The following is a 15,650-nucleotide window of genomic DNA, read 5'->3' as shown; positions in this document are numbered from 1 at the left end:
ATGGACCTTGGTCTGACCCAGCCTGGCACTTCTTATGTTCTTATGCACAGGATGCTGGGCTCGATGGACCTTGGTCTGACCCAGCCTGGCACTTCTTATGTTCTTATGTACAGGATGCAGGGCTCGATGGACCTTGGTCTGACCCAGCCCGGCACTTCTTATGTTCTTATGTACAGGATGCAGGGCTCGATGGACCTTGCTCTGACCCAGCCTGGCACTTCTTATGTTCTTATGCACAGGATGCTGGGCTCGATGGACCTTGGTCTGACCCAGCCTGGCACTTCTTATGTTCTTATGCACAGGATGCAGGGCTCGATGGACCTTGCTCTGACCCAGCCTGGCACTTCTTATGTTCTTATGCACAGGATGCAGGGCTCGATGGACCTTGGTCTGACCCAGCCTGGCACTTCTTATGTTCTTATGCACAGGATGCTGGGCTCGATGGACCTTGGTCTGACCCAGCCTGGCACTTCTTATGTTCTTATGTACAGGATGCTGGGCTCGATGGACCTGGGTCTGACCCAGCCTGGCACTTCTTATGTTCTTATGTACAGGATGCAGGGCTCGATGGACCTGGGTCTGACCCAGCCTGGCACTTCTTATGTTCTTATGTACAGGATGCTGGGCTCGATGGACCTGGGTCTGACCCAGCCTGGCACTTCTTATGTTCTTATGTACAGGATGCAGGGCTCGATGGACCTGGGTCTGACCCAGCCTGGCACTTCTTATGTTCTTATGTACAGGATGCAGGGCTCGATGGACCTTGGTCTGACCCAGCCTGGCACTTCTTATGTTCTTATGTACAGGATGCTGGGCTCGATGGAGCTTGGTCTGACCCAGCCTGGCACTTCTTATGTTCTTATGTACAGGATGCAGGGCTCGATGGACCTCGGTCTGACCCAGCCTGGCACTTCTTATGTTCTTATGTACAGGATGCAGGGCTCGATGGACCTTGGTCTGACCCAGCCTGGCACTTCTTATGTTCTTATGTACAGGATGCTGGGCTCGATGGACCTCGGTCTGACCCAGCCTGGCACTTCTTATGTTCTTATGTACAGGATGCAGGGCTCGATGGACCTCGGTCTGACCCAGCCTGGCACTTCTTATGTTCTTATGTACAGGATGCAGGGCTCGATGGACCTTGGTCTGACCCAGCCTGGCACTTCTTATGTTCTTATGTACAGGATGCAGGGCTCGATGGACCTTGGTCTGACCCAGCCTGGCACTTCTTATGTTCTTATGTACAGGATGCTGGGCTCGATGGACCTTGGTCTGACCCAGCCTGGCACTTCTTATGTTCTTATGTACAGGATGCTGGGCTCGATGGACCTCGGTCTGACCCAGCCTGGCACTTCTTATGTTCTTATGTACAGGATGCTGGGCTCGATGGACCTCGGTCTGACCCAGCCTGGCACTTCTTATGTTCTTATGTACAGGATGCAGGGCTCGATGGACCTTGGTCTGACCCAGCCTGGCACTTCTTATGTTCTTATGTACAGGATGCAGGGCTCGATGGACCTCGGTCTGACCCAGCCTGGCACTTCTTATGTTCTTATGTACAGGATGCAGGGCTCGATGGACCTTGGTCTGACCCAGCCTGGCACTTCTTATGTTCTTATGTACAGGATGCTGGGCTCGATGGACCTCGGTCTGACCCAGCCTGGCACTTCTTATGTTCTTATGTACAGGATGCTGGGCTCGATGGACCTCGGTCTGACCCAGCCTGGCACTTCTTATGTTCTTATGTACAGGATGCTGGGCTCGATGGACCTTGGTCTGACCCAGCCTGGCACTTCTTATGTTCTTATGTACAGGATGCTGGGCTCGATGGACCTTGGTCTGACCCAGCCTGGCACTTCTTATGTTCTTATGTACAGGCTGCTGGGCTCGATGGACCTTGGTCTGACCCAGCCTGGCACTTCTTATGTTCTTATGTACAGGATGCTGGGCTCGATGGACCTCGGTCTGACCCAGCCTGGCACTTCTTATGTTCTTATGTACAGGATGCAGGGCTCGATGGACCTGGGTCTGACCCAGCCTGGCACTTCTTATGTTCTTATGTACAGGATGCTGGGCTCGATGGACCTTGGTCTGACCCAGCCTGGCACTTCTTATGTTCTTATGTACAGGATGCAGGGCTCGATGGACCTTGGTCTGACCCAGCCTGGCACTTCTTATGTTCTTATGTACAGGATGCTGGGCTCGATGGACCTTGGTCTGACCCAGCCTGGCACTTCTTATGTTCTTATGTACAGGATGCAGGGCTCGATGGACCTTGGTCTGACCCAGCCTGGCACTTCTTATGTTCTTATGTACAGGATGCAGGGCTCGATGGACCTTGGTCTGACCCAGCCTGGCACTTCTTATGTTCTTATGTACAGGATGCTGGGCTCGATGGTCCTTGGTCTGACCCAGCCTGGCACTTCTTATGTTCTTATGTACAGGATGCTGGGCTCGATGGACCTTGGTCTGACCCAGCCTGGCACTTCTTATGATCTTATGTACAGGATGCAGGGCTCGATGGATCTTGGTCTGACCCAGCCTGGCACTTCTTATGTTCTTATGTACAGGATGCTGGGCTCGATGGACCTTGGTCTGACCCAGCCTGGCACTTCTTATGATCTTATGTACAGGATGCAGGGCTGGATGGACCTTGGTCTGACCCAGCCTGGCACTTCTTATGATCTTATGTACAGGATGCAGGGCTCGATGGATCTTGGTCTGACCCAGCCTGGCACTTCTTATGTTCTTATGTACAGGATGCAGGGCTGGATGGACCTTGGTCTGACCCAGCCTGGCACTTCTTATGTTCTTATGTACAGGATGCAGGGCTCGATGGACCATGGTCTGACCCAGCCTGGCACTTCTTATGTTCTTATGTACAGGATGCAGGGCTCGATGGATCTTGGTCTGACCCAGCCTGGCACTTCTTATGTTCTTATGTACAGGATGCTGGACTCAATGGACCTTGGTCTGACCCAGCCTGGCACTTCTTATGTTCTTATGTACAGGACGCTGGGCTCAATGGACCTTGGTCTGACCCAGCCTGGCACTTCTTATGTTCTTATGTACAGGATGCTGGGCTGGATGGACCTTGCTCTGACCCAGCCTGGCACTTCTTATGTTCTTATGTACAGGATGCAGGGCTCGATGGACCTCGGTCTGACCCAGCCTGGCACTTCTTATGTTCTTATGTACAGGATGCAGGGCTGGATGGACCTTGGTCTGACCCAGCCTGGCACTTCTTATGTTCTTATGTACAGGATGCAGGGCTCGATGGACTTTGGTCTGACCCAGCCTGGCACTTCTTATGTTCTTATGCACAGGATGCAGGGCTCGATGGACCTTGGTCTGACCCAGCCTGGCACTTCTTAGGTTCTTATGTACAGGATGCTGGGCTCGATGGACCTTGGTCTGACCCAGCCTGGCACTTCTTAGGTTCTTATGTACAGGATGCAGGGCTCAATGGATCTTGGTCTGACCCAGCCTGGCACTTCTTATGTTCTTATGTACAGGATGCAGGGCTCGATGGATCTTGGTCTGACCCAGCCTGGCACTTCTTATGTTCTTATGTACAGGATGCAGGGCTCGATGGATCTTGGTCTGACCCAGCCTGGCACTTCTTATGTTCTTATGTACAGGATGCTGGGCTCAATGGACCTTGGTCTGACCCAGCCTGGCACTTCTTATGTTCTTATGTACAGGATGCTGGGCTCGATGGATCTTGGTCTGACCCAGCCTGGCACTTCTTATGTTCTTATGTACAGGATGCAGGGCTCGATGGATCTTGGTCTGACCCAGCCTGGCACTTCTTATGTTCTTATGTACAGGATGCAGGGCTCGATGGATCTTGGTCTGACCCAGCCTGGCACTTCTTATGTTCTTATGTACAGGATGCTGGGCTCAATGGACCTTGGTCTGACCCAGCCTGGCACTTCTTAGGTTCTTATGTACAGGATGCTGGGCTCAATGGACCTTGGTCTGACCCAGCCTGGCACTTCTTATGTTCTTATGTACAGGATGCAGGGCTCGATGGACCTTGATCTGACCCAGCCTGGCACTTCTTATGTTCTTATGTACAGGATGCTGGGCTCGATGGACCTTGGTCTGACCCAGCCTGGCACTTCTTATGTTCTTATGTACAGGATGCTGGGCTCAATGGACCTTGGTCTGACCCAGCCTGGCACTTCTTATGTTCTTATGTACAGGACGCTGGGCTCAATGGACCTTGGTCTGACCCAGCCTGGCACTTCTTATGTTCTTATGTACAGGATGCAGGGCTCGATGGATCTTGGTCTGACCCAGCCTGGCACTTCTTATGTTCTTATGTACAGGATGCAGGGCTCGATGGATCTTGGTCTGACCCAGCCTGGCACTTCTTATGTTCTTATGTACAGGATGCAGGGCTCGATGGATCTTGGTCTGACCCAGCCTGGCACTTCTTATGTTCTTATGTACGGGATGCAGGGCTCGATGGACCTTGGTCTGACCCAGCCTGGCACTTCTTATGTTCTTATGTACAGGATGCAGGGCTCGATGGACCCCTGGTCTGACCCAGCCTGGCAATTTCTTATGATCTTATGTAAAAGTAAACAAAAGTAAGAGGAAAAAGAAAGAGATCTGGTTTCAAAGGAGGTGGCTGAACAAAATAAAGAAGAGCGTTCAGGAAGTATAAAGAGAAGAAAATCTGGTGAAAGTGAGGGAGACGAAGAAAAATCAGGAAAGCAAAAGATGAAGTGGAAGAGAGGATTGCCAGAGATAAAGCGAGATGAGAAAACCTTTGCGATATTTCAGAGAAAGAAGGGAGACTTGGAGAGGTGGTGAAAGTGTACAGCGTGTGGGACTGAAGACCTTCCCAGCTCGCTGACTAATTGTGCTGGTTCGTTGGGCAGGGCAGACACCTCCTTGCTATGATATTTCTCGTGATATTGTGATTTTGTATTATATGCAATATTCTTGGCTCTTGTTCTATGAAGCAAACCATTTCCCTTCCAGCAGGAGCTCCCGGTTAAGCAGCTCAGAAGCAGATGGAGAAGAATGAGCAATGCTTGTTGGGCCTAATCTAATTGCATGAAATGGTCTCGGTGCTGTCAGAGAGTCAGCCAGGCAGTGATTCTCTTCCAAAACAGGACATTCACCCGTTACCTTAGACAGAAGGCAGCTTGGCGAATATCCAGACGAGGCGTCTTCAGAACTGGGGAGACAGTTGCCTGTTTCGGAGAGGAAATTAAAGCCAGGAAGGATGAGTTGTGGATCTCATGCATGATGGATTGATTTTAAACTCTGCCATTGTAATTTGATCAAAGAATTTTGGCCTTCAGTTCCTATCCCCGAAACCTCATTCCTGAGCAGCTTGGGGACAGCAGGGGCCCCAGGTTTGCTGTTGGGCCGTAAATTCTGGTGTGAAATTAACGGGCACAGCTGACAGCTTCTGCGATCTCAGCAAAGACGTCTTTCTGTTCAGCATTGCTGCCAGACAATTGTCCGGTTCTGATAAGCGGCTCCTGTCTGTTATTACCAGCAGGCCAGATCTGATTATCAGACACCAAGATGAAGGCTGCCCTCCAAGCTGTCCACTCTGCTAATCCCCATGCAGTGTGAAAACACTGCGTGCAGGAGGCAAAGGGTTAACGCACCTCTGGCTTTGGGGTTTCTTTCTGTTGGAGTTTGATTTCAGTTTTCCTGAGGTGCTGAGCAGATGCCTTGTAATAAACCAAACAGGACCTTTCCAAATATCTGAGTCTGTTTACGCAGCTCAGGAACTTTCTTTTCTATCCTCAGATGTCGGACATTTATGCAGAGCTAGAAAATCGCTTTGTGAACACCTTCAAGAGCAAAAGGAGAAATGGAGAAAAATCCAGAGCCTCAGTCATCTCGGGCTCTGACGCAACAAACATCACAGGTATGGGATAGGGCCCGAGCCCCGTGAGGCAGCACCGCGGGTACAGAGCAGGGCCCGAGCCCCGTGAGGCAGCACCGCGGGTACAGAGCAGGGCCCGAGCCCCGTGAGGCAGCACCGCGGGTACAGAGCAGGGCCCGTGACCTGTGAGGCAGCACCGCGGGTACAGAGCAGGGCCCGAGCCCCGTGAGGCAGCACCACGGGTACAGAGCAGGGCCCGAGCCCCGTGAGGCAGCACCGCGGGTACAGAGCAGGGCCCGAGCCCCGTGAGGCAGCACCACGGGTACAGAGCAGGGCCCGAGCCCCGTGAGGCAGCACCGCGGGTACAGAGCAGGGCCCGAGCCCCGTGAGGCAGCACCGCGGGTACAGAGCAGGGCCCGAGCCCCGTGAGGCAGCACCGCGGGTACAGAGCAGGGCCCGAGCCCCGTGAGGCAGCACCGCGGGTACAGAGCAGGGCCCGTGACCTGTGAGGCAGCACCGCGTGTACAGAGCAGGGCCCAAGCCCCGTGAGGCAGCACCGCGGGTACAGAGCAGGGCCCATGACCTGTGAGGCAGCGCCGCGGGTACAGAGCAGGGCCCGAGCCCCGTGAGGCAGCGCCGCGGGTACAGAGCAGGGCCCGAGCCCCGTGAGGCAGCGCCGCGGGTACAGAGCAGGGCCCGTGACCCGTGAGGCAGCGCCGCGGGTACAGAGCAGGGCCCGTGACCCGTGAGGCAGCGCCGCGGGTACAGAGCAGGGCCCGAGCCCCGTGAGGCAGCGCCGCGGGTACAGAGCAGGGCCCGAGCCCCGTGAGGCAGCACCGCGGGTACAGAGCAGGGCCCCAACCCCGTGAGGCAGCACCGCGGGTACAGAGCAGGGCCCGTGACCCGTGAGGCAGCACCGCGTGTACAGAGCAGGGCCCGAGCCCCGTGAGGCAGCGCCGCGGGTACAGAGCAGGGCCCGTGACCCGTGAGGCAGCGCCGCGGGTACAGAGCAGGGCCCGTGACCCGTGAGGCAGCGCCGCGGGTACAGAGCAGGGCCCGTGACCCGTGAGGCAGCGCCGCGTGTACAGAGCAGGGCCCGTGACCCGTGAGGCAGCGCCGCGGGTACAGAGCAGGGCCCGAGCCCCGTGAGGCAGCACCGCGGGTACAGAGCAGGGCCCCAACCCCGTGAGGCAGCGCCGCGGGTACAGAGCAGGGCCCGTGACCCGTGAGGCAGCGCCGCGGGTACAGAGCAGGGCCCGTGACCCGTGAGGCAGCACCGCGGGTACAGAGCAGGGCCCGTGACCCGTGAGGCAGCGCCGCGGGTACAGAGCAGGGCCCGTGACCCGTGAGGCAGCGCCGCGGGTACAGAGCAGGGCCCGTGACCCGTGAGGCAGCACCGCAGGTATAGAGCAGGGCCCGAGCCCCGTGAGGCAGCACCGCGGGTACAGAGCAGGGCCCGTGACCCGTGAGGCAGCACCGCGGGTAAAGAGCAGGGCCCGTGACCTGTGAGGCAGTACCACAGGTATGGGATGGGTCCCACATCCTCTGAGGAGCAGCACCATGGGTACAGAATGAGCTCCTGCATCTTCAGAATGACGCAGGACAGATGCTCCTAGCATCCTGTCTTACAATCCACCTGCGTTTAAAATGTATGTTTGACCTAGAAGTGCTTTCTCTTGCTTGACCATAAGTGCTCCTGAATCTTTAACGTGGCGCTGACACCCCCTAAAGTGCTGAGTGCCGGCCAGCGAGAAGGGCTGGGAATTCTAATGATTATAATTAGCCCCTGATCTGCTTGGACTGCTTTACTCCCTCTCTGAGCAGATAATTCAGTATTAAGTGCAATGTGTTGTGAGGCTTTTATTTTTCTGCAGGGTCGATGAAGCCTGAACTAATATCTTGGCAAAGTGAGCTGCCAGCCTCGCCGCCACCGTGTCCCTATCATCCCTCCTCTGGCAGCAGGGAGTCCAATCCCTATGTGAATGTGGACAGCTGGCCACTGCCTGTGCCAGCGCCTGTGGACTATGTGGTCAGCAGCCCCCTGTCCTGCAGAAGGAAGCTCTTCACCTTTTCCAGGCCCCCACGGAGCCGGGACACAGACAGGTTCCTGGACTCGCTGAGTGAGCAGCTGGGACACAGAATTGCCATCGGAGATGAATTTCTCACACCGGAGAATGACTACGAGGAAGTGAGTGATGCTGGGTAGCAGAGTCTCCTGTACCTTCCCATTCCCTGACTGCCATCTGCTAACGTCCCTTCTTCACACTGCACACAAGAGCCGCTCCTGTAGGGAAAGCAGCTTGAAGAGCTGTCTCCCCCTGCCAGTCTGGACACAGCTGTCCCCCTCCGAACCCCCAGTTCTTCTCGGTTCCCCATCAGGATCTGTCGCAGCCGCCTCCAGGGTGATGTGCGACTCGCCCGGGCTGAGATCTGACCGCAGGGCGACATTATTACATGATGCCAGAGTCTGCTCACTGAATGATGCCAGTGCAGGATTAGATTATGATGTCATTAGATCCTAGGATGACAATGGTATGAAGATATTATCTCATATGTCAGGCCGTTAAGTGATGTCACATGGTAGATGTTTTCTATTCTTGGTGGACAGACGTCAGGTGATATGATATCATCACGATGTTCCCTGATAGACGTGTGAGAAAGACCTGGGACAGTCATACACTGATATTTGCCTCTTTATTGTTTGCTGGCAGATGAGTTTTCAGGATGACCAGGGAAGTTTCATCACTAATGAGGTCAGAAGCCCCAGTGAATGCAGCAGTGAGGATGGGAGCTCTCTGACATACTCTTCCATATCAGATAACATTCCCCCACCACCCCTCAGCCCCCCTCCCCCTCCCCCACCCCCTTTGCTGTTTCCTGATGTGCTCAGAAGTATCCCAGCAGCAAGTCACATCCTGACACTGCCAGCTCCTCCCCCTCCTCCTCCCCTACCCTGTGCCCCTCCTCAGATGCACCAAGGACTGCATCGCAGAAGTGAATCGAGCCACATGAGTGTCAAACGTCTAAGGTGGGAGCAAGTGGAAAACTCGGAAGGAACTATCTGGGGTCAGGTATGAAAATGCTCTGATATACCACTCTGACTGCACTGTATATTAATGCCATGGCATTCCTATCTCTGATATACCACTCTGACTGCACTGTATATTAATGCCATGGCATTCCTATCTCTGATATACACACTCTGACTGCACTGTATATTAATGCCATGGCATTCCTATCTCTGATATACACACTCTGACCGTAGAGTGTGATAATGCCATATCATTCCTATCTCTGATATACACACTCTGACTGCACTGTATATTAATGCCATGGCATTCCTATCTCTGATATACACACTCTGACCGTAGAGTGTGATAATGCCATGGCATTCCTATCTCTGATATACCACACTGACTGCACTGTATATTAATGCCATGGCATTCCTATCTCTGATATACACACTCTGACCGTAGAGTGTGATAATGCCATATCATTCCTATCTCTGATATACACACTCTGACCGTAGAGTGTGATAATGCCATATCATTCCTATTTCTGACATACCACACTCTGACCGTAGAGTGTGATAATACCATATCATTCCTATCTCTGATATACACACTCTGACCGTAGAGTGTGATAATGCCATATCATTCCTATCTCTGATATACACACTCTGACCGTAGAGTGTGATAATGCCATATCATTCCTATCTCTGATATACACACTCTGACCGTACAGTGTGATAATGCCATGGCATTCCTATCTCTGATATACACACTCTGACCGTACAGTGTGATAATGCCATATCATTCCTATCTCTGATATACACACTCTGACCGTAGAGTGTGATAATGCCATATCATTCCTATCTCTGATATACACACTCTGACCGTAGAGTGTGATAATGCCATATCATTCCTATCTCTGATATACACACTCTGACCGTAGAGTGTGATAATGCCATATCATTCCTATCTCTGATATACACACTCTGACCGTAGAGTGTGATAATGCCATATCATTCCTATCTCTGATATACACACTCTGACCGTAGAGTGTGATAATGCCATATCATTCCTATCTCTGATATACCACTCTGACTGCACTGTATATTAATGCCATATCATTCCTATCTCTGATATACACACTCTGACCGTAGAGTGTGATACTGCCATGGCATTCCTATCTCTGATATACACACTCTGACCGTACAGTGTGATAATGCCATATCATTCCTATCTCTGATATACACACTCTGACCGTAGAGTGTGATAATGCCATATCATTCCTATTTCTGACATACCACACTCTGACCGTAGAGTGTGATAATGCCATATCATTCCTATCTCTGATATACACACTCTGACCGTACAGTGTGATAATGCCATATCATTTCTAACACTGATATACACACATGACTGTAAAGTGTGATAATGCCATATCATTCCATATTCTGATATACACACATGACTATAAAGTGTGATAATGCCATATCATTCCATATTCTGATCTACACACACTAAGCATAGAGTATGATAATACGAAATCATCCCATTTTCTGTTATACACACACTGACTGTAGAGTGTTTTACTGTATCATTCTGTGCTCTGATCTACACACACTGATCGTAGAGTGTGATAATGCCATATCATTCCATATTCTGATCCTCACACACTGACCGTAGAGTGTGATAATGCCATATCATCCCATTTTCTGATATGCACACACTGACCCTAGAATGTGAGAATGCCATATCATTCCTTATTCTGATCTACACACATTGACCATGGAGTGTGATAATGCCATATCATCCCATTTTCTGATATGCGCACACTGACCCTAGAGTGTGAGAATGCCATATCATTCCATATTCTTATCTACACACACACTGACCGTAGAGTATTTTACCGTATCATTGAATGCTCTCATATACACCACTAACTGTAGAGTGAGAACCCTGTATTATTTTGTGCTTTGATATACACACATTGACCGTAGAGTGTGATAATGCCATATCTTTCCGTGCTCTGATATACACTCACTGATTGTAAAGTGTGATAACATCATTAAATCATTCCATGTACTGATGCATGCGCATAGACCATAGAATGTGATAACTCTGGATCAGTCTGTGTTCTACTGTGCACAAAGTTACCATGGAGTGCAATAGTGTTCTATTCTTCCATGCCCTGATGTACACGGTGAGCACAGTGTTTCATAACAACATTGTATCATTCTGTTCAGTGATGCATGCACATGGCTTATACATTGAGATAACTCTGGATCATTCCAAGTTCTGATTACATAGTGACCATAGAGTGTGATAACTTTTATCATTCTGTGCCCTGAATCATGCACATGGACCACAGAGGGGGACAACGCTGTATCATTCTGATGTATCATATGCACTGTGTAATCATATATTGTGATAACACTATATTAGTCTATGCTCCGATATACATGTAGTGACCATGGGGATAATAACATTATATCAGTCTGTAACGTGTTATATATGTAGTGGAATTATGGTATGTTAATGAAAAGGACAAGATTTTATATACAGGTTGCTGGGCTCGATGGACCTTTGGTCTGACCCAGCCTGGCACTTCTTATGTTCTTATGTACAGGATGCTGGGCTCGATGGACCTTGGTCTGACCCAGCCTGGCACTTCTTATGTTCTTATGCACAGGATGCTGGGCTCGATGGACCTCGGTCTGACCCAGCCTGGCACTTCTTATGTTCTTATGCACAGGATGCTGGGCTCGATGGACCTCAGTCTGACCCAGCCTGGCACTTCTTATATTCTTATGCACCGGATGCTGGGCTCGATGGACCTTGGTCTGACCCAGCCTGGCACTTCTTATGTTCTTATGCACAGGATGCTGGGCTCGATGGACCCTTGGTCTGACCTAGTCTGGCACTTCTTATGTTCTTATGTACAGGATGCTGGGCTCGATGGACCTCGGTCTGACCCAGCCTGGCACTTCTTATGTTCTTATGTACAGGATGATGGGCTCGATGGACCTCGGTCTGAACCAGCCTGGCACTTCTTATGTTCTTATGTACAGGATGCTGGGCTCGATGGACCTTGGTCTGACCCAGCCTGGCACTTCTTATGTTCTTATGCACAGGATGCTGGGCTCGATGGACCCTTGGTCTGACCCAGTATGGCACTTCTTATGTTCGTATGTACAGGATGCTGGGCTCGATGGACCTTGGTCTGACCCAGCCTGGCACTTCTTATGTTCTTATGTACAGGATGCTGGGCTCGATGGACCTCGGTCTGACCCAGCCTGGCACTTCTTATATTCTTATGCACAGGATGCTGGGCTCGATGGACCTCGGTCTGACCCAGCCTGGCACTTCTTATATTCTTATGCACCGGATGCTGGGCTCGATGGACCTTGGTCTGACCCAGCCTGGCACTTCTTATGTTCTTATGCACAGGATGCTGGGCTCGATGGACCCTTGGTCTGACCTAGTCTGGCACTTCTTATGTTCTTATGTACAGGATGCTGGGCTCGATGGACCTCGGTCTGACCCAGCCTGGCACTTCTTATGTTCTTATGTACAGGATGCAGGGCTCGATGGACCTTGGTCTGACCCAGCCTGGCACTTCTTATGTTCTTATGTACAGGATGCTGGGCTCGATGGACCTTGGTCTGACCCAGCCTGGCCCTTCTTATGTTCTTATGTACAGGATGCAGGGCTCGATGGACCTTGGTCTGACCCAGCCTGGCACTTCTTATGTTCTTATGTACAGGACGCTGGGCTCGATGGTCCTTGGTCTGACCCAGCCTGGCACTTCTTATGTTCTTATGTACAGGATGATGGGCTCGATGGACCTCGGTCTGACCCAGCCTGGCACTTCTTATGTTCTTATGCACAGGATGCTGGGCTCGATGGACCCTTGGTCTGACCCAGCCTGGCACTTCTTATATTCTTATGCACAGGATGCTGGGCTCGATGGACCCTTGGTCTGACCCTGCCTGGCACTTCTTATGTTCTTATGCATAGGATGCTGGGCTCGATGGACCCTTGGTCTGACCCTGCCTGGCACTTCTTATGTTCTTATGCACAGGATGCTTGGCTCGATGGACCCTTGGTCTGACCCAGCCTGGCACTTCTTATGTTCTTATGTACGGGATGCAGGGCTCGATGGACCCTTGGTCTGACCCAGTATGGCACTTCTTATGTTCTTATGTACAGGATGCTGGGCTCGATGGACCTTGGTCTGACCCAGCCTGGCACTTCTTATGTTCTTATGTACAGGATGCTGGGCTCGATGGACCCTTGGTCTGACCCAGTATGGCACTTCTTATGTTCTTATGTACAGGATGCTGGGCTCAATGGACCTTGGTCTGACCCAGCCTGGCACTTCTTATGTTCTTATGTACAGGATGCAGGGCTAGATGGACCCTTGGTCTGACCCAGTATGGCACTTCTTATGTTCTTATGTACAGGATGCTGGGCTCGATGGACCTTTGGTCTGACCCAGTATGGCATGTTTTTATGTTCTTAATATTCTGCAAGTACCAGAGACCCATAGACTTTGTTGGGAAATAATGTGCGTAGATTTGAAAATCCAATCCCCTGCCCTATCCGTCCCTCAGGAATATCCGCCCTCTGGACAGCTGAGTCACCTGAGTAAAATGAAAATTGTCCTCTGTCTTCACGTCCCCAGATTTGTCAATGACTCTTTTCTTTCCCAGCTTGGTGAAGACTCGGACTATGACAAGCTGAGTGATATGGTGAAATATCTCGACCTGGAGCTGCATTTTGGAACCCAGAAGCCTTCAAGTATGTGAAATGTTTTCGGTACTAAATTTTTCATTGTAGGAACTTGTAACTCGGGCCCCAGCACCACACCCATAAGATTGGTCGTGGGTAAAACATATCGGACCAGTCTTACGGGAGGGTTACTGCCTGCAGAATCTACAGGAAGGAGTGAGAAGGGGGCTCCAACCACAATGGCCATCAGCAAGGTGAAGGCTTGGCCCGGCCTTAACCATTTTGATTCAAGAATATGGCTCATTTTAATTGAAACGTAGCGAATGTCTCACCTTTCACTAACTGACCCAGTGTGTACAGGGATAAGAAAACCAGGAATAGACTGGAGAGGTCACTTCTAGCTCAGGTTGGGAGGGATAAGAAAATCAGTGTCATCTGGAAGCTGTTTAATAGTCCATGCTCAGCAGTGCGGTGAGCAGACAATTTATATGGCTAAAGGGAGCCTGATAATTTGTCACAGATATTCAGTGGAGTGTTGCCGATTAGACTCTCTGCTAAATATAGCCAGATATTGTCCTAGATAAACGTATCCAGTTAACTTTAGGACTGCTATCTGGCATGAGCAGAGGAATCCGGAAAAGTTATCTGTGGAAGTTTGAATATCAGAGTTTGCCGCATAACGTATCTGCCTCGGGATGCTTCCAATTTATCTGGTAACTTTTATCCAGCTAAACGGTCGGATAAGTAGGACGCGCAAGTATTTGCTATTTTAGAAACCTCAACATGCACATGGAAATCAGGGTCTGCGAATAAATGTGCACAGGTAGAAAGGGACGAGCCAGGCCATTCCAGGGGCAGGGCCAACATTTATACAAGTAAGAAGCTATTTTATAAGCAATTTAGGAATGTAAATTTGGCAGCTTACTCGCATATATTTACTGCTGCTCAGTATCTGGAGTAAATGATCGTGGAGAGTCTAGATGAGATGGAAGGACTTAAAGCTGAAGAGCCAGTAGGATCTCGATGATCTGCAAATAAACTGAGCAAACTGGTAGACTAATTGGTAAAACTGGTAATTTCATTGTCTCACTCTTGTTAGAAAATTTCCCGACTTACACGTGCAAAAGCCGAATTCTGGGGGAAAATGTGTCTAAAGTAAGCAGGTTAAATCTACTCGTGTATCACTTTAAAGTCAGACGTAAAAATACATGGATACACCAGTTGCACACACTTATCTGGATAAATCGGTATTTCTCTGGATAAGTGCCACTAGTTAACTGTATAACTCGAAACTTATTCAGATGTACACAGAAACATATTCACACGCTTTTTACATGCACGTGCATGTTCCTGGGTACATTTATGCACATTTTATAACTTGAGTACATCATATACACGCAGGTTATAAAATACTGGAGCTGCCCATATACACATGTGTGCACCCACAGTTTAGTTATCCTCCCTATGCATAATTCTGCAATTTTTTAACATTAAATCTTAACTGCCAGAGCCTAAACAGTTCCTTGAGCTTCACTAGATTGCTTCTCATATTTTCCAATCCTTCCTGGCTGTTACCCTGTTGCAGATTTTGATATCATTGATGAAAAGACAAATCCTTCCACAATGTCACTCACGAAAATGTTGAAAAGAACTGGTCCAAGGACTGATCCCTGCAGCACAGCACTAGTAATGCCTCCCCTTTGGAATGATCTCCATTTACCACTACCCTGTTGCCTGGCACTCAGCCAGTTTCTAATCCAGGCAGTCACGCTAGGATCCATTCCAGGGGCGCACAATTTACTTAAAAGTCTCCTGTGCGGAACTGTGTCAAAGGCCTCGCTGAAACCCAAGTACATTACGTCTAGTGCTCTCCCTTGAGCCGAATCTCTGGTCACCCAATCCAAGAAATTGATCAGATTCGTCTGACAAGATTTACCTCTGGTAAAACCAGGCTGCCTCGGATCTTGCAGTCCATTGGATTCCAGAAACTGCACTCTCCTCAGTTTTAGCAGCGATTCCATTAGTTTGCTCCCCACACAGGTCACAATCAC

General features: G+C 50.3%; 1 protein-coding gene across 4 annotated transcripts in view; it reads left to right on the top strand.

Moving 5' to 3' along the window:
- Positions 1–15,650, top strand: part of GRID2IP (Grid2 interacting protein) — an 80,330-nt gene that overhangs the window by 37,899 nt on the left and 26,781 nt on the right. For all 4 annotated transcript variants that reach the window (XM_029576245.1, XM_029576244.1, XM_029576246.1 and 1 more), the window contains 4 exons: positions 5,782–5,902; positions 7,735–8,048; positions 8,572–8,931; positions 13,581–13,668. In XM_029576245.1, the coding sequence (XP_029432105.1) occupies positions 5,782–5,902; positions 7,735–8,048; positions 8,572–8,931; positions 13,581–13,668 (883 nt within the window). The remainder of the gene's footprint in view (positions 1–5,781; positions 5,903–7,734; positions 8,049–8,571; positions 8,932–13,580; positions 13,669–15,650) is intronic.

Source organism: Rhinatrema bivittatum, chromosome 14 (assembly GCF_901001135.1).
Source record: "Rhinatrema bivittatum chromosome 14, aRhiBiv1.1, whole genome shotgun sequence".
NCBI lineage: Eukaryota > Metazoa > Chordata > Amphibia > Gymnophiona > Rhinatrematidae > Rhinatrema > Rhinatrema bivittatum.
Note: the sequence above shows the minus strand (reverse complement) of the source record. Positions and strands in the feature narration are given on the sequence as shown.